Source organism: Syngnathoides biaculeatus, chromosome 17 (assembly GCF_019802595.1).
Source record: "Syngnathoides biaculeatus isolate LvHL_M chromosome 17, ASM1980259v1, whole genome shotgun sequence".
NCBI classification, from domain to species: Eukaryota; Metazoa; Chordata; class Actinopteri; order Syngnathiformes; family Syngnathidae; genus Syngnathoides; species Syngnathoides biaculeatus.
Genome location: NC_084656.1, coordinates 18,206,143 through 18,225,427, shown reverse-complemented (window position 1 = coordinate 18,225,427; position 19,285 = coordinate 18,206,143). Strand labels below are relative to the sequence as shown.

Sequence of the window (19,285 nt, the reverse complement as noted above, 5' to 3'; positions counted from 1 at the left end):
AGTACATTTTTGGCAACTTTTACTTTTTTAGACTGACATTCATTATTATTTTTGAGGATCCAATCGTGCATTCTCCAAGCCGCTCATCCTCACAAGGGTCGTGGGAGCGCTGGAGCCCAACCCAGCCAAGTAAACATTTCCCTTTATAGGAAACTATATAAGAAAATTTGTGGTAATTTCCTGTCTTATCATCACGTCGATCACCACCGCGGAAGTTCCGACACGCCCGATTTCAAACTGAAAGCGTCGCAACGGAGATGACGAGAACGAGGAAGCCAACGCTGCCGTTGGCCGTTAACAGATGTGGTAAAACATTACAATCGAGATAACGTGTTGGCAACTGGAGTTGTTTTATTTCAATTCGAACAGTGTTAAGGAATCCAGTGTGCTGTTCAATACATACAAATAAATCTTTTAAATCAATGTATGTAAAAACAAAATTGGCAAAATCCTAAAAAGAAAAACAAAAAGACAAAATTTATATGTCCATCCACTGGACGCGGGTTTAAGTACCCGTGCAGTGTTGACGAACGCGGTCGATCCCGTTTGAACGACTTAGTCCCAATATGAAGAGTTTTCTCTTTTTTTTTTAAAAAAATAGTCCACAAAACCGTGAGATATGATGTTAAAACAACGACAAAAAAATAACTTAGTGTTCGGACTGTGTGGCCCCAAACGTGACACAGAAAAAAAAAAAAAAAATCTTTGAAATGTGCTCACGGTATTTTTTATTTCGGTGCGACAAATTATTATTTCGTGTGCACATTATACCAACTTTGTGGCCATAATTCAATCTTTGAAATGTGCTCACGGTATTTTTTATTTCGGTGCGACAAATTATTATTTCGTGTGCACATTATACCAACTTTGTGGCCATAATTCAATCTTTGAAATGTGCTCACGGTATTTTTTATTTCGGTGCGACAAATTATTATTTCGTGTGCACATTATACCAACTTTGTGGCCATAATTCATATTATGGGTATATAAGGTACCTGCGTATTTTTTAATCTATATTATATCTATAGTGTGACCACAATTTAGTATTTTGTTACCAAAAATGAATACTTTTGTGCACACGTGTCGTACCTAGTTCGTAGCCACCTGCACCAGTATTTTGTGTACGTGATATATGTATACTGTGAGCACAAATTAATATTTGATGCCCTCTACTGAGTATTCTGGGCAAAAAAAAAAAAAAAAAAATTCTAAAATTCTACTTCGAGGACAGAAATTTGTAGTTTGGGGTCCACATATTCTCATTTTGTGTCTCAAGTTATATCTGTATTGCGCCCAGAATAAAATTTAAAAAAATAAAATTAAAAAAGAAGTACCTAGTGTCATGTCTGTCCGTAACAAAGTGATATTAAAAAGAAACAAAGTCTCGTAACAGTTCAGCTGTCAATAATGTGTGCTCGCACATTTAGGAAATGGCGCCCCCTAGTGTCGAGTGTCACAACTTGCCGTTGAGGCCCCTGCCGCGGTAGAGCCAGGAGGCCAAGAGGCCGGGGCGGCGCTGGGTCCGGGCGAGGCGGGCGGCGTCCCGCGCCACGCGCACGGCCCGGCGGGAGCGCCACACCTTGACGGTGGCGTCGTCGCTGGCGGACAGCAGCAGCTCCTGGTCGGCGGGGCTGAAGGCCACCGAGTTGACCACGTCGTCGTGGGCCAGCCGGGCCAGGCAGATGTTGTAGTGGCGGTCCCAGATGTAGCCGTGCTTGTCTTCGGCGCCGCTGGACCAGAGTCGGGGGGATCAGTTTAGCTCGGAAATCCATTTCAAGTCATTCGACCGACGGTACCCACCTGGCAACGAAATCCCTGCTGACGTCCAGAAAGATGAAGAAGCACTCGTCGTTGGGCGTGAAGGCCCGGTGCGCCCGGAGACTGCGCCGCTCCTCCCTGAGACTCTTCAGGTCGATCACGTGAAGGTCGATCTCCTCGGCGATGGGCGGCGGGCACATCGGGTCGGAGATGACGCAGCCCGCGGGCCACGCCCGGCTGTTCACGTACAGGTACCTGATCCGGGTCGCACGCCGACGCTAAATGAACGTTTGGATTCATCGGCGGGGGGGGGGGGGGGGGGGGGAGACGACAAAATGGCGTTTACGGACCGGTTATCCGGAGAGAGGCCCATCCCGATGATGTGCCCGTGGATGTCGATGACGTGGTCCAGCGAGTCGAAGAACTCGTCGGAGCTGCGTTCCTCTCCCAGCACGGGTCCGCAGGTGGTCATCTGGTCCGGCTTGATCCTCTTAATGCCTGGACCCAAAACAAGCGCTTAAGACGGCTGCCCTGCGGCGACGCGGCACTGACGACGGACCCACTCGCCTATCTGGTGAGGAGAGTACGTGAGGCTGCCGGTGGTAAACAACAAGTACGTCTTGTCCTCGCCTTCGGCGGACTCCGAGGTCTCCATTAGGTTTGAGTCTGGGGCTTTGGTGTAGACCCGCCCCATCATCTGAGCCACCTGTCTCTCCAGGGCCACCTGGCTGGGCTCCATGTTCTTACAAGTCTAAGGCGGAGAACATGACACCAGTCCGTTAAGCGGCTTTTGCACATGGAGGAGAAAAAAGTACAGATACTTGCGGGGAGGGGGGAGGACTCGTAAAAGTATTCTGCTGACGGACTCCTTTACAAGGGGTCTGAAGTGGTTGGTTATTCCATATTTTGGGAAAAATTCCACAAAGATGGGGTCCCCCCCCACCCCAAGTCTTGAAACTTGTTGGAGTACGAGTTACTTCTCAGGTTCCTCACCTGCTTCAAGTGCTCCAGGCCGGAAATGGAGGCGGGCGATCCGTGACATCCGCCGTCTCTCGGGTCCGCCGGGGCCTCCTCGTCTTCCTCGTCGCTGCCGGACGTTCCCAGGTCGAAGAGGAGCGGCCGGTGCGGCCGCCGCTGCCGGTGCTGCTGTTGGCCGTCGGGCCCGCGGGCCTGAGACTGAGCGTCGTAGTCCAGCAGCAGGTCCGGGTTGTCGTGACGGCGGCAGTGGGCCACCATGACGGTGCGGATGGTGCTGGCGTTGATGTTCTGGATCTTGAAGAGACGCTTCACCACGTTGACGTTCTCCGACTCGATATCCTGCACGGGATGACGGACGGCTGAATGGTCTGGCGAGTACGGCGGACCCGCGATTCGGGAACGGCGAGAGTCCGCCGGGCCTCACCTGGAAGGCTTTGTTGAGCCAGAGCACGGAGCACGACGTCATGTTGCCGATCCAGTGCAGGTTGCCCGAGATCAGGTGGGTCTCGTTGAGCCAGCAGCCAAACACGTCGTACGGCTTGTTCCTCACCCGCGACAGCAGCGTGTAGTTCTCTGCCGCGTCGCAGAAAGCGCGTTATCGCTGCTGTTGGACCGGACTTGGACTTCACGCCGCGCCATTTAAGTGACACAATTCTGATCTTTTTCTGCTCTCGAGCCGTCAACTTCAATCTGATTAGGTGAACCCGATGCACCACTTCAGCTATGGCGCCATCATGTGGCATTTTAGGGTATTTCAAAAAGAGGCCTAAAACTGCAAATAGGTGAGTTTTACAGTGAATAGTTGCTCAATGGTAAACACTCAACAAATCTAAACTACAGCACACCCTGGCGGATTAAGAGTTATAGAGAACACTTATTTTATTGTAAATATGCCACATTGTGTAGGGGGGGGGGGACAGAACTTTATACTAATTGGGGTGTGAATATACGGTACTGCATTATATGCGTGCCCATCATTAAAAAAGAAAAACTACTACGAGTTCCGTGAATGTCAACCGTCTTACACGTTGCTTGGAAAAATAATTTTACACAAAAATCAGACGTAGTCCAAATCGGGACACGAATCCAGCTCGGCCCCCGTTTGCTGGGGGGGTTACGTACCCAGACTGAGGACGGCGATCTCCCCCGAGGACGAGTGATGCGGCCCCAGGTAGACGCCCGACACCAGCAGCAGGCTGTCGTCGGCGTTGAACTGCGAGAACTGCGTGTAGCCCCAGTTGAACTGACGCATGCTGGAACTGTGCACCAGCGAGATGTTGCCGTCGGGCCGCTCCGTGTCCCAAAGCTCCAAACGGGGGGTCAAAAAGAGGACTATGAGGTCGCATGCGCGCAGCTGCTAACGCGCAACTGAGCGCGATGTTGGCTAAAGTAGCTTCTTGCCTAGCTATCTACCTGCTGCTTTTTTTTTTTTTTTTTTAACTTAGCATCATATTTGGAATTCGTTGGCCTCACAGTTCTGAGGATCCGGGTTCGATCCCGCCCCCGCCTGTGTGGAGTTTGCATGTTCTCCCCCGTGCCTGCGTGGGTTTTTTTCCGGGCACTCAGGTTTCCTCCCACATCCCAAAAACATGCAACATTAATTGGACACTTTAAATTGCCCCAAGGTGTGATTGCGAGTGCGGCTGTTTGTCTCCATGTGCCCTGCGATTGGCTGGCGACCAGTTCAGGGTGTACCCCGCCTCCCGCCTGATGACAGCTGGGAAAGGCTGCACCACTACTCGCGACGCTTGTGAGGATAAGCGGCAAAGAATATGGATGGATGGATTACTTGCTACATTACCCCTAAAATTATTAAGTTTTTATGATGGTCAGTTTCTACCTTAATCATGTTTTCTAATATTTCCATACTTCCTCTGATGGGCGGCGTTATTGAATTTTTATTTGTATTTCTTTGTATAAACAGCGGTTGGCTTGGAGAACAAAAAAAAAAAAAAAGTCCCCGTCAAAAATAAAAAAAAAAAAAGTTCGACAGGCTCCAGGAGGGGAGGGTGTATCTCTCCCCACCTTGTGTCCGAAATTAAGTGCTCATCCTCGGACACACCATTGAGCGTAACCCGGCCTCCGCCTCCGGAGTAACCAGTCAAAGAAAGACGGAAAAAAACCCCAAGTTCGACAAGCTCCAAGAGGGGGGCTGTCTCCCCCCCCACCTCATGTCCGAAATTAGGTGCTCATCCTCGGACACACCGGTGACCATCACTCGGCCTCATCCTCCAGAGAAACCAGATACATTTGCATTGGACAAGAATTGCCCACACAAAATGATTTCAGCCACAGTGTGATGAGTGATTGTTAAGTGTGCTGTAGCTTTTTCTCCTCCGTGCACACCCAATGGCAAATTCACTTATCTGCATTTTTTTTTTGGGGGGGGGGGCACATCCTCTCTAATTTGCTGAAAACCCTACCAAGAAAGTTTTTGTGCTCAGGCCTAATATGAATAAATACCTTTAACGCCATCTTGGAAATATGTTGAAGATGTTTCGTTTTTTAGCCAGGCAATAGACTTGATTGGAAAAGTAGTGCTTTGCCGCTATCTTGTGACATTTACCGGCAATCATAAATCTTTTGAAAGGGGTGTCAATTCCTCACGTATATCCTTTTTCATCACCCATCCATTTTCTTCGCCGCTTATCCTCACTGGGGTCGCACAGAGCGCCGGAGCCTATCCCAGCTGTCAACGGCCCCTTTTTAATCGCAAGACTCGCTGTTAAACGTGCGAAAGTGAGAAGCCGGGTTGCGGCGCGGGTTACCTTGACGGTGCAGTCTTTGGAGCACGAGGAGAAGCGGTGGCCCCGGTGGGAGAAGGCCAAATGGAGCACCTGGTCGCTGTGCTCCCTCAGCGTTTGGACCTCCACGCACGGGATGCAGTCAAACAGACGCTTGAACTCCTTGTACCACGACGCGGCAGCTGCGCGCACACAATCACACGCACACGGTTGAGTCCCGACGTGAAGGGGGAAGGAAAAGACCCTGCGAGAGGCCCCACCTGGGTGTCGGGGTACGGCGCGGGGGATGCGGTAGTACGAGTAGAACAGCTCCCGCCATAGGAACTCGTCCCTGGAGACGGCCAGCCACTGGCGACAGGTGAGGCCCGCCCTCAGCACGGCGTCGTGGGGCAGACGCAGGAAGATCTCCAACACCAGGACGTCTGGCAAAAATGGCCGCCAGTCCATCCTGACATCCTGGATCATCGAGTTCACTTCACTTGTGTTCAACCGCCCACGTCGTGCTCATTCTGTACGGGAAGGGACCAAAGTAGGCACACAGCCAAAACATTTTGCGTATTGGGATATTCATTTATTGTTGCGACTGTGTTTCTTCGTTATTTATATGTAAATAAATGACGGTTTGCTAACAGGAATTAGTTAGTAGTCTCATCATGTTTACATCATCAATTTATGAACTAGTTTTGGAATCAGAAATCAACGGTAATGTGTTTTTCCAACTATTCACATTTGGTAACGCAAAAAAATGCCGGTAATGTCTCAACTTTATCATTTATGAAATATAACAATTTGAAATTTGGGTACAGATTTGTACAGTAATCATGGAAATTGACACTGTAGATTTGGCTTCGCGGGCCGCATAAAATCATGTGGCAGGGCAGATGTGGACCCCGGCCCTTGAGTTTGACACCTGCGCCCTATATCTTTTCACTTCCCTCATTCCATCCTTGTTTCTTTCCATCCTTATTTTCTTGCTTTTGCGCTGGCTCCCTCCATTCCCTCCTACCATCCAATTTTGCCTCCTTACATCCATCCTAGCTTCCTTTTTCTTTGTTTCCCTCCCTCATATATTCATCCATCTTTGCAACTATTCCTTCCTCAGATAAGACTTCAAAATCTACCCATTTTTGGCCATTTTAAAACAATTTTTAAACGTTTGTAAGTTCCTACATGCAAAAATTGTGCTGAGGAGCACGTAAAAATGGAGTGAGCTCTTCCTCAGTAAAGGAGGCCATCCACGGGGGATGCCCTAACATGGTAAAGGTTCACATCTGAGTGTTCGGAAACTCCTGACAAGCGGCTGTGTTTGCCTCCTCGGCCTGTCGACGGTCGTGCGATATCACCCGAAATAAATTTAAAGCGCCAATTTGACTCAGTCAAGGTGTCAAATCGTAAAAGATTTTTTTTCCAAGCCATCCACGTAACGCTGACGCTACGCTCGCGAACTTGTTGCTAACCCCGCTGGCTAACTAGTTAGGTTAGCCGCTAGCGGACGTTTGGTGTTCGACTCCGAGTCGAAGACGTTTCCTTTTTGACAACAATGCAAAACGTTCGGGGAGCGCCCGGCGAACTCACGCCGGCGATAACGTCGTGTTCACACCCACCTGCTAGATCGCAATTTCGCCTGCTGGCGAGCGGCTAGCGGCTAACGGCTAGCCGCCTGGGAAAAGTAACAACAGAGAGCCGAGGAGCGGCGAGGCCCGACTAGCCGACAGCAGAACACATCGTCGCTCTTAAGTGGAAGGCCCGACTAATGTGCTTGAGATAGATAGATAGATAGATAGATAGATAGATAGATAGATAGATAGATAGATAGATAGATAGATCGATAGATAGATAGATAGATAGATAGAGATAGATAGATAGATAGATAGATAGATAGATAGATAGATAGATAGATAGATAGATAGATAGATAGATAGATAGATAGATAGATAGATAGATAGATAGATAGATAGATAGTGGGTCAGTGGGTAGAGGGCTATGTGGCTGGTGTTACTTGTGAAAAGGTTTGAAAACCACAGAAATGGTCGATGAGACCCCATTCATCTATCCATTTTCTGAGCTGCTTATCCTCACGAGGGTCGCGGGGAGCGCTGGAGCCTATCCCAGCTGTCATTGGACAGGACGCAGGGTACAACCCGAGACAACAGTCACACTCACAATCACACCTAGAGGCAATTTAGAGTGTCCAATGAATGTTGCATGTTTTTGGGATGTGGGAGGAAACCGGAGTGCCCACCCGGAGGAAACCCACGCAGGCACGGGGGAGAACATGCAAACTCCACACAGGCGGGTCCAGGATTGAACGCGGGTCCTCAGAACTGCGAACAGTTTCCACACGCAATGGAAAAGTTGAGGGCCGTCACCATAGTGATACCACGCGGTGGCTCTCGGGTTACCGACAACACACGTCGAGCGCCGGAACAGCCGAGCTCGCACTTCAGCTAACTCGGGAGGGGGGGAGGCAACTTTTCGAGGCGCCATGTTATGACTCATTTTCTCAGGTGAGTGTTTTTCATATTTGCGTCCACCTGAGGTCAAAGTGTCAAAATTCCAAAAGGTGACCATCGGTTTTCTTTCAGCGTTGGGCTACGTGGCTGACTTGATCACTTCCTGTTGCTGCGCAAAGCGGGAGAAGAAGACGACGGCAGCAGGATGACTCAACCACTGTAAAAGTGATTTATAAAAGTGTGTGTGGGGGGAGGGGCATTTTTTAAATTTAATTTCATCGCAATTTATGTACTCAGGACAACAGCGACTGTGGACCGTCTGCCAGGACAAAACCAGGTCCAGTCCGTACGTCTTCTGATTCTTTCTCCTCGCGGGTGATGCGGCGTTCGTCCCGATGACGACTTTTCCGGAAACTTCCCGCGGGGGAGTCGGATCACGTCCCACTTTGACATCATTTATTTGACATGTTAAAACAATCCATCGATATGGCTACAACTCCTTGGTGCAATATTTTCTGTACAAAAAAAATTATTAATATTATTAAAAATAAAATCAGCTAGATCGTTTTTCAGTTTTTAAGGGACTAAACGTACCCTTTCAGCAAAATCGCACCTTCACATTTAGAACCAAAAGCGGCTCATTTCTGTACAACGCGGACCTTGCCGTCGCGCACAGAATGACGTGTGATTGGGTGAAAATATGGAAGTGAAGGCTAAAGAAATTGGAGAAAGTGTTCGAGTACCATGCAAACTGGCAGTGTCAAATATTCATTTTAAATTATGCCGCGGGCCGCTACAAAATGGTTGGCGGGTCAAAAACGGCCCCCGCCCCGTACCTCGGACACCCCATGTCATGATCATCTGATTTGATTCCAAATAAATTATTAATTTGTCTGTTTCATAAAAACCTCAGATGTTAATTTCTCCTGCTTGAAACAATTTAAGATTTAAAAAAAAATACACCACAAATTTCTAGAAACAGAATTGTACACAATTTTATTGTTCCAGTTGGTTCTTTATTGTATACATTATTTGTCCTAAAAACATTTTTATACATGCAACACATAATATAGAACATCGCGGAGTGAGTCTTCATTTGTAACCCCGCAAAAACAAAACCAAAAAAAATGTATTTTACAAGGACCATAGATCAAAAGTAGTACAGTACAATTCTCTATTACATTGAATGGACATTCATAATGAACAAGTATACATCCAAGTAAATTCATATGATTTATTTAAGAATACAAGAAGCGCAAATGGATTTACACTCACATATGCAGTAGCATACATTTATTATTATTATTTTTTTAATATTACACAATTTTTTTCTTGCTGTCTGTACAAGTTTAAAGTGACTTATTAAGTATTCGAAAAGCGTGGACGGTCCCTGCGACGCTGGGCTTGAGGGCTCACATGACGCGTCGGCCAGAGAGGATTGGCCGGACGCTCTGATCAGGTGACAGGCAGGTCGTTATTTCGGGGGGGCATTTTCAAATATTTCGATTCTCTATTTTTGTAGTCTATGTATGACAATATTTTAACTATGCGACGCACTTTGCGAGTCCGCCCTGTGAAAAGTGCGACATAAATGAAATTTTGTTTTATGGGAGAGAATTCTTGACCGTTTCAGTCATGTGACGCCGGGGTCACCAACATGCCGCCCGTGGGCATCAGGTGGCCCCCAAAGAGCACGTCGTAGCCCGCGAACCTGTTCTAAAAAATAACTTAAGTGATGGCACATTGTGATTTCCTAGGCTCTTTTCAAACCGTAAATACTTTCAAGATTTATGAGAATAAAGTTTTGCTTAATATTTCTCTGCTTCCGACCTTGTTAAATCATTGATTATTGTGAGAGTGCATCAATATGATCATTTTCTTCACCTAGATGAATATTAATGATAACATAATTGGGGGCGGCACGGTGGGCTTAGCTGGTAAAGCATTTGCCTCACAGTTCTGAGGACCCGGGTTCGATCCCAGCCCTTCCTGTGTGGGGTTTGCATGTTCTCCCCTTGCCTGCGTAGGGTTTTGCGGGCACTCCGGTTTCCTCCCACATCCCCAACAACATGTGACATTAATAGGACAGTCTAAATTGCCTCTAGGTGTGATTGCGAGTGCAACTGTTTGTCTCTCTGTGCCTTGCGATTGGCTGGCGACCAATTCAGGGTGTAACCCCGCCTCCTGCCCGTTGACAGCAGGGATAGGCTCCAGCACACCCTGCGACCATAGTGAGGATAAAGAAAATGGATGGATGATTGAAGGTAATTTGGGCAAATTTCAGAGGTGTTGTATCTAAGTCCCAGATATCAAACCTGAGGCCCGGGGGCCAGATCCGGCCCGCCACATGATTCTATGTGGCCCTCGAAGGCAAATGTATCAACTTCCATGATTTTTGTAAAATCCGTATCAAAATCTCGAATTGTTATGTCATATAAATGATAACATTGAGACATTACAAGCGTTTTTGTGTTACAAAACAACAATAGTTGAAAAACCCATTACTCTGGAGGTGTGATTCCAAAACTAGTTCACAACTTTCATTTGAAAATATGACAAGGCGGTCAAAAGATTGTTCTGGTTTCACGGTCATTACGGCCCTCCGAGGGAAAACCGTAGGTAAAATGTGGCCAGCGACAAAAATTAGTTTGTCACCCCTGCTCTAAGCGTTAGCGCTTTCCATTAATCGGTAGCAAAGAAGTAGCTGTGTTTCAAAAAGGTCGGCGACCCCTGGCGGGGGCCGATCTCGCGACTGTTTCCGGATGTTCCCATCACATGATTATTTTTTTTTCCTCCAAGTCTTTGGCCGCATGCCAGGCGAGTTCTCTCGGGACCCCCCCCCCCCACGTTGACACAAATGGAACGTTCCTCAGCCTGCTCTCTGCCTAATTGCGTCTTTGTCGTGGTCTCACTCGTCAGAGGACCAAGGCGGGAATGTGGTGCACCATCGGAATGTGATGGTGGTGGTGGCGGACCGCGGGCGCCATTTGCTGGGCGACGGCGGGGGGAGGGGGAGGGAGCGGCGGCGACGCCTGCGCCCCGGCATCGGCGGCCGGGGCGGCGGCGGGCTTGTGACGGGCGCTCTTCTGATGCGCCCGGAGCCCCGCCAGCTGCGAGTAGGCGCTCTGGCACACGTGACACTTGTAGGGCCGCTCGCCGGTGTGCAGGCGGACGTGGTTGCGCAGCGTGGACGACTGGCTGAAGCGGCGGTTGCAGAAGCGGCACACGAACGGCTTGTCCAGCGTGTGGATGCGCATGTGCGAGCGCAGGTTGCTGCGCGAGTTGAAGCCGCGGTGGCAGATGACGCAGCGCATGCGCCCCGACGTGTGGACGCCGCCGGCCGCGCAGGAGGACGACGACGACAATGACGACGAGGACGGCGGCGAGCACGACGAATCGCAAGACTGTGAGTCGTCTGGAAAAGGAGAGATAGATCATATCATTGTCACAAAAAGTACAGTTTGAACATTAATTATTCAAGTGCACATAAATTTAAAAAAAAAAATATTCAATGCAAATATATTGACCTTAAAAGTTGAATACAACTGAACCGTACCGAGGCGGTAATTCTTTTGCATACCACTAGGAGGAGCCCATGTGCCGACAGTACCGCAAGATTTTATTTTGTCGCATGAACGGCAACAAGTGGATACACAATTTAATTACGTCCCTAAAATAATTGATAAATCTCTTCAGTACTGGGAAGATGTGCAAATATCGAAGCCAATACAGCGAGAAAATATTGTTTCTTATAAATTCATTTGTAATTTTTTAAAAAAAACCTTAATAAACACACTAACGATTTCATGTTTTGTAATTACCGAAGCAGTTTTGTTTATTTTGTACCATATTAATAACCAAAAACTAATTATGAATTATACTAATTCATGACATGAACGAACCCTGCTAGATTTAATGATCATGTTTTTATTTCAGTGATTATTCCCCTGTGGAGACAGTTACAAGACTGCAAAAAATATATCAACAAATAAAACAAATTAAATATACATTTTTAACCAGCAGCGAGAACTTGTGTATCAAAAAATTTACTTTTTTTTTTTTGGGTCAACCGAGTGAACGGAAATCTTCCAGTCTTTGTATGATTTAAATCTGATGAATGATTTGGCAGCAAACTTTACCCCAATCCGTGTCAGCTTTGGACAAAAATGTGGGATTTTGATTCATATTGATAATCATTCCTAAGCCGAAAAAAGGGCTGAATTGTCACAGTGTCGTATTCCTCAATTTAAGGGAATGATGAGTCACTAAATGTCTAATATTTGTATGGAATTGCAACACATCTACTTGTGGTCAATGACTTCAGCAAAATATTGCATAATGACCACCCCGCACCTCAAAAAAAAAAAATAATATGTTGATGGGAAACTGCATTCAATTAAATTTGGAGCACTTTTCAGTCTTGGGCAACAATAAGGACAAAGCGCTCGTTTTTCCGGAGCTTTCTCACCATTTCTGTTCTTCTTCTGCTGCTGCTGCTGCTGCTGCTGCTGCTCTTCGTCGGTTCCCGGCACTCCGGGGATGCCCAGGAACGTGTTGTGAGTGTTTCCATACCACACCAGCAGCTCCTGGTCTGGGGGGATAGTCTGGAACAGGGGGGAAAAAAAAAAAAAAAAAAGAGTGGAAAATTCCATTAAAAAAATGGGAATTCTCTAAAAGGTGGTACGTGGGCTCCCTCTAGTGGTAACTCACCGCGTGCTACGTGGCCTAAAAGTAAGGGTTTTTCAACTATTGTTGTTTTCAACACAAAAAAATGCTTATAATATCTCAATGTTATCATTTACATGATGTGACAATTTGAGATTTTTTTTATTTTAACTTAAATCATGGAAGTTGATACATTTGCCTTCGAGGGCCACAAAGAATCATGTGGCCGGCCGGATCTGGCCCCCAGGCCTTGAGTTTGACAACTTTTATGTGCAATATATTTTAAATTAATCAGAATTTAAGAAGTTTTTTTTTAATTTGTACTACATTTCAAGGCAGTGTAAATGTACAAACTGTGAGTAATGCTTTCAACTTTATTTTAGAATACAGGACAGTACTTTTTTTTTTAATTCTTATGCAGTTTTTTTTTTTTACTTCAAGTAGTACATTTTTTTTTTGTCCATGTTTTATTTACAACAGATACTTTTCATGTAGTGCAGTACATAAAAATCCATAGTTAATTTTGTTCTTTTTTCATTGTAATATATTTGCATTATTTGTGTTTTAATCTTTAACAACTGTTTGTTTCAGGACATTATTCTGGTAGGATTTTTATTAATTTATGTTCAGTACATCCTAACTGCATCAATAATTGCGTACATATATTCCAGTACAGTAGTAAGCTTCAAACTATGCAACATAAAACAGTGAGATACAATAATATTCAATATATATTTAAGAATAAATTAAAATAGACAAAGAGGTGACATTCTAAGTTGATGAGAACGGTTAGGAAAACCTCGCACGCGGTTTTGGGTTTTTCTTTTACCTCCACGGCCTTGTAGTAGATGCTGCTGCCGATCTGGACCACTTCCAGGTTCTGTTCCTGCTCGTTGCGGGCGCACTTGATGTAAGTCATCCAGCTGCGTTGGTCCTCCTGGCTGGCGTCGATGAAGTACCTGACGGTGCCGTCCTCGTTAAACACCTTCATTAATAATAATAATGAAAAAAAAATGGATATGAGGTTGAGTAATGACGTGTAGAACCCGGAGGGGGTTGAGGGGGTGTCGTGATCAAAGAGACTCACCTCCCACATCAGGTTGTTGTTCTTGAGCAGGTCCACGTGCTCCGGGGACAGGACTTTGCCCGTGAAGGGGCCCATCTCGGTACCGGCCTTGATCCAGGTCTTGGAGAAGATTCCCAGACCTTCTCCCGGGATGGAGCTCTGGGCGATGATGACCTCGCTGGGGAGGACCAGGCTGGACAACTTCTGCACCTCTGGGCGGGGGGGAATAAAATAAAATAAGCAATTTGATGTCAACAAACTGCTTCAAATGAAAAAAAAAAAATTTTAATTAATGAATCAATATTCACCTATGATGCCAAACCGGGCCACAAAAATATGATAAAAAAAAAAAAAGAATGGGAGAGGCTCTAGCGCTCCCGTGACCCTTGTGAGGATAAGCGGCTCAGAAAATGGATGAATTTCACTTTTTTTTTAAAATATTGATTGTATTTGCAATTTCTACTCCAAATAGCTTAATTATGATGCCAAATATGAAGATAAGAAAGAGTTCTTATTTATTTTTAGTCTAGTAATTCTTCATAACTATTGGGCAGCAATTTTAGCATTAATTTTGTCCTTTTTTCTCTCTCAAACAATTCCATTCTTGATTTTTAATGTCGCTTCTGCATATTTTATAATGGTAGAGCAAAGTTTTGAAAAGATTAGCACAAATAATTCTTATTTGCAGATTCAGAATTTTTTTTTTTTTTTTTAATGTAGTATTCACACTCCTGACACCAAATCACACAGTGATAAATTAATACTGGTTTCCGTGCTTTTTAAAATGAATTTATCCGTGTACTTATTTGCTAAAACAATTCTGGTATCGAATCAAGCAAATATTATCAGTTAAAAAAATAATCCACTTTTTTAAATTCTTAATTCTATTTTTTGAATAAAAATGATAAAAGGCTTTTTAAAATATTGAATGATGCCACTAAAATGGCATCACAAAGAAATGTCCACGATTTTTCAAATAATTACATTTATTCACAAAATGAATTTCTCCGTGTGCTTATTTTATAAAACAATTATTGCACCAAATCGAGCAAATATTATCAGTTAAAAAAATCTACTTTTTTATATATATGCTATTTTGTAAATAAAATTATAAAAGGCTTTTTAAAATCTCATTGAATGATACCACTAAAATTGTATTTTAATAAAACGTCCATGGTTTTTCAAATGATTATATTTATTCATCAATTTTATTCACAAGTCCAATTGAAAGAAAAATACAATTTCATTTATTACATGATTACAAATTATTACGACACACTGAGCCGTATTTTTTCCACGATTTTTTTTTTTTTTTGTAATATTTGTGGAATAAATATTTAGGTCCCGTGCTGCATGGATCCCATCCAGGCTCTCATGTACCCCACCGGGCGCAGGTTCCACTCCCCCTGCCCCTCCTCAATTGCACAAAACGGCCCGGCTCCAAATATTTAGCGACGCTTTATCCTCCGTTTAATTCGATTATGTGCTTGAATTGAACGTTTTGGAAAGCAGTTTTATCCCCACCTAAATAGTCGACTGGGGTGGGGGCGGGTGGAGAAGGGAAAACGTTTCTTTCATGTCAAAATCAAAGTTTTTTTTTTCCTCCCTCCCGCTTCTTGTATTTAAAAAAGCTGCAAAAACAACACACACACACACACACACAAAATGATAATAAAAGCTTTGTCCAGTAGGGGTTAAATGGTCCTCCATTGCACGGGCTCCAGCAATTGGTCACGCTTCAGATGTGATATTCATTAAATGGTCAGCGCAAAAAAGAAAAGAAAGAAAAAGAGAGAGCCGGCTAATTCCAAATTCATTATCCTTTTAAGAAGTTTGTAGCAATAAATTTACGCTGAATGGAGCGGCGTCTTGTTAAAAGGGGACCCTTGGAATCCGCGCGACAATAAAAAAAAAAAAGTGGAAAAATAATCATAATGGAAAGGCGATTAGATGGCTGACATGCAATGAATAGCATTAGATTTAGCCTTCACGCCGCATTGTGCGGACCAACAGCAAATCTGTGAAAAGAAAGCGAGACGGCAAGAGAGGAGAGAAGACGACGGAGCTCCACTTGGCTGCCAAGCGCACGGGAGGGGAGGACACAAAAAAGTTAAAAAAAAAAAAAAAAAAAGACGACTGCAGTCCGCACAGGGATCAATGCCGGCCGGCGAGGAAGTTGCGAGAAAGAAAAAGTGGACACTTTCCCAGGTTGCCTCCGCACAAGTTGACCGAGTGAATTTCAAGGCCGACACATTTACTTCTCTCAGGGGTTCAATGACTCGAAAATGAGCAGAAAAAAAGAAGAATGTCGAGAAAGTAAAGCAACAAGTTGGAGGTCATTAAACATCTTTTACAACAACAACAACAAACGTCTTCTTCTACTATTCCTTCACGGCGGGAAAGAAACACTTCTTCTTCTACGACTGACATTTCTTCTTCGTTATCTTAATATACCTTTCAGGGAGGAAATAATGTGATATCATGTCACGGGGAACTAAAACACCAATTACGACCAATTATAAACGCGTAATTTTCTCAAATTCGTGATAATATACTCATTCTTCTCCGTGTTATTAAATCCCCCGGAATGGGTTTTTCCCCCTTCTTTTACTGTACTTTTCCTTTCTTCTTCGTGAGCTAATGTAACATTATTTTTCCGGCGAATGGAAATTTTACTAAATGAAATAAATCACTACAACTCATTTTTCTCATTTTTTTTCCCTCCCAATTACTTCTCGCTTGATTATTCAGGAAATAATACTCCACCTCCAAATGAAATACATAAAATAGGTTAATGCAATTTCTCCTCTTATTTATTTATTCTCAAGCAAATATGAAATAAACGTCGATAAACAAGGTTCTTGCTCGTGTCCATCATAAATTGACAAAGCCACGTGATCAAAAAGTTGGGAGTCAATTAAAACGGCATTAATTGGTTATCAATGCGTTCAGTCATTTGGTTGTCTTCAACATGCAACAAATCATGTCAAACTTTTGCCGAAACGCCGGAAAACAAAAAATACATAAGAGGTAGCGATTACCTCCGGCGAAGGACTGGGCCAGCACCTCGGCGGTGAAGGCGGTCCTGGTGCAGCCGTCGGAGGCCTGCAGGTGCTCGCCCCCCTGCAGGACGTTCCTCCAGCGGCCGTACAGGAAGCTGTGCAGGACGTCCGACGTGATCACGTCCGACAGCGCCGCTCGGGCCGGGCACTTAAATCCAGACTTGAGGGCCAAAGCTTCGGCGGGCAGCACGGAGCCCATTTTGTCACTTTCTGGACCTGAGAAGTGAACTCGGGGAAAAAAATAAAATAAAAAAAATAGCAATAATAATAATAATAATAAGAAGAAGAACAAGGATGGGAGGAGGAGGAGAAAGTGCTGCTATGTGCTCCCGAGAGCGTGTGAGCGAGATCTGGCTCCGCTCGGCTCTCGGGGGGCCATTTATACTAGTGGGGGGGCTGCCCCCAAGACCCTAATTACTTATTAATGACACACCCCTTGCGGCGTGGTGCTGCCCACGATAAAAAAAAAAAAAAAAAAAAAAGGGGGGGGGACAAAAATCCCTAAACTTTTACTCTCGTGAATGCGCTTTTTTGACACAATTAAAAATAACTGAGTGAACGCAAATGGAGCCCTTGAAAAAGAAATTAAAAAGCACTTTTACAAAATAAAAATACACTTCAAATGCATTTAATTAAAAAAATATGTAAAAAAAAAAAATCCTCATCAATGTACACAACAGCGCATACTTTCTGCCATCACAAAAAGAAAAAAAAAACAGTAAAACATTACAAATGAAACACTCAAAAAAAAGCAAACGTTGCACAAGGGAAAATATTAAAGAATGCAGGTTTATCACTAAATTTATTTCCAAAAACAAATTAATAAACACGTTTCAAAATGGGGTGGGGTGCTTGTTTTTTCCCCTCACAGTTAATTAAAATATTTTTTAAAATATTTTAAAATGATGGAAATGTAGAAAAACATAAAACAGAGGATTTTTTTTTTTTTACCACTTGAATGTAAAGCACGTAGTAATGACCCCCTCCAAAAAAAGATACAAAAAGTTCACTCCAATCAAAATGTACTCAAAGTGAAAAAAAATTAAATGTGTTAAATGTATTTTAAATGATGATACACTTACATTTCTATGTTGAATTATTGTTAGAAATTAAAAGGTTGGAGTTTCTTTCATAAACGCATGCATGCTTTTTTTTTTTTTACAAAAAATATATGTAAATATAACAAAAATTAAAAACAAAACAATGCAAGTAAGGAAAAAAATTAAAAGCTGAAGATTTTTTTATTTTTTACGCTCGTGAACGCACAAAATTATTTTTATTAAAAAATAGCTCAAAAGCAAATAGAAAATTTGATCTGAATGACTTGTCCTCTCAAGAATGGCAATTTGAAAAAATAATGCAGATGTAGAAAAATGTTACATTTCAGTAGAAGAGAAACTATTAAAGACAAACACATTTTAAAATTTATGAAAATTTAAGTAGTGGGCGTCTTCCTTTAGAAATTCAGACCATTAAAAAAAAGTAAAGTAAATAACAACAACCATTTTTGTTTAAATATTTTTTTTAAAAACTGAAGTGTTTGAAGTTTCTTTTTTGTACAAAATTGGCATTAAAAAACCCTCACAAAATCAAGAAAAGTGGCACACGTAAAGTTTTTGTTGTCCTAGACTATTCTTTGCCAAAGCAGCGGCTGTTACATTGTTATTACATTGTTATTACATTATCATCCCCCTTGAGTGCATTTGCTATTCATGTGCCTGTAATGTTATTTATGCGCGGGAATAACAAGAATAGAAACACGCTCGTTTCTTTTTCTTTTTTATACATTTCTTGGATTGGGGATGAGGAGAGAGGGTGGGGTGGCGGGGGGGGGGCTCATGAAAAGGTGTGTGTGTATGGGGGGGTCTGTTTTCAGCATTGTTCCCATGCAAAGCTGCTTTGACAGGCTGCACTTGTTGAGGTAAAACGGTTTAATATTCATGGGTGTTGTTGTGTGCGCCCCCCCCCAACCCGTTCCCCCCAACCACGTTTCGACGAGTATATACGAGCCCCCTATTTTTCAGGCTTGACGGAGTGCAGCTAAACGGGCAGTTTTCTTTCTTTTTATTTCGGACATCTTTATTCCATTCGCTGCTTCTTGATTTCAGAAGCCGGACCCCCACCTTTTCTCTCGCCCCCCCCCCCGAAAGTGATGTCAGCACCCCTGAAAAGTGTCGCAAATCAATCTTTCATGGGGGCTTTTGAGGCCAATTTGACATCCATGCACGCCTCTTTTCACTGCAACGGGTACAAGGGGGATTGGGAGAAAAATGGGAATTCTTTTTTTCTTTTTTTTTTTTAAAAAAAAAGAAGGGAGAGACCAGTGAGGGTGGCGGGGGTGTTAAATATGGAGGTATAGATGGCAAGTAGATCCCAAAAGAGGCAAGGTGAGTGACAGGGCACGTAAAAAGATTACTGCGCAAACAGCTGCTTTTTTATGAGCCTCCCCTTTTTTTCCCAGATGAAATTCCCCCCCTCCCTCCCTTCATCATCCTCCTCTATTCCTTTTCTCATCTAGATTGATTTACATTGATGGCATTCATCAGCACCCCCACTCGA

The 19,285-nt window shown here is 44.0% G+C and overlaps 2 protein-coding genes across 4 annotated transcripts in view; both read right to left on the bottom strand.

Moving 5' to 3' along the window:
* Nucleotides 1–326: 326 nt before the first annotated feature.
* Nucleotides 327–7,223, bottom strand: fbxw5 (F-box and WD repeat domain containing 5). Its single transcript, XM_061847644.1, has 10 exons — nucleotides 7,085–7,223; nucleotides 5,741–5,989; nucleotides 5,505–5,662; nucleotides 3,859–4,042; nucleotides 3,161–3,309; nucleotides 2,752–3,075; nucleotides 2,326–2,509; nucleotides 2,109–2,256; nucleotides 1,801–2,013; nucleotides 327–1,730 (listed from the first exon to the last, which is right to left on the bottom strand). The coding sequence occupies exons 2-10, from the start codon at nucleotides 5,943–5,945 to the stop codon at nucleotides 1,454–1,456; spliced, it is 1,842 nt and encodes a 613-aa protein (XP_061703628.1). The 5' UTR covers nucleotides 5,946–5,989; nucleotides 7,085–7,223; the 3' UTR covers nucleotides 327–1,453.
* Nucleotides 7,224–9,197: 1,974 nt separating this feature from the next.
* The window catches only part of LOC133490810 (PR domain zinc finger protein 12-like), a 13,961-nt gene continuing 3,873 nt past the window's right edge, over nucleotides 9,198–19,285 (bottom strand). For 2 of the 3 annotated variants that reach the window (XM_061801327.1, XM_061801328.1), the window contains exons 2-6: nucleotides 16,706–16,942; nucleotides 13,686–13,876; nucleotides 13,428–13,583; nucleotides 12,402–12,537; nucleotides 9,198–11,348 (exon numbers count right to left, since the gene is read on the bottom strand). In XM_061801327.1, the coding sequence (XP_061657311.1) occupies nucleotides 10,849–11,348; nucleotides 12,402–12,537; nucleotides 13,428–13,583; nucleotides 13,686–13,876; nucleotides 16,706–16,925 (1,203 nt within the window). In that variant the 5' untranslated portion in view covers nucleotides 16,926–16,942 and the 3' untranslated portion in view covers nucleotides 9,198–10,848. Of the gene's footprint in view, nucleotides 11,349–12,401; nucleotides 12,538–13,427; nucleotides 13,584–13,685; nucleotides 13,877–16,705; nucleotides 16,955–19,285 lie in introns of all 3 variants that reach the window. The other variant, XM_061801326.1, reaches the window with a different exon arrangement.

Coding starts and splice junctions, on each gene's coding strand:
- fbxw5 (XM_061847644.1), bottom strand. CDS start 5,945: ATGATCCAGGATGTCAGGATGGACTGGCGGCCATTTTTGCCAGACGTC. Junction 3,076..3,160: donor GGCTCAACAAAGCCTTCCAG/GTGAGGCCCGGC, acceptor CATCCCGTGCAG/GATATCGAGTCGGAGAACGT. Junction 1,731..1,800: donor AGCAGGGATTTCGTTGCCAG/GTGGGTACCGTC, acceptor ACTCTGGTCCAG/CGGCGCCGAAGACAAGCACG.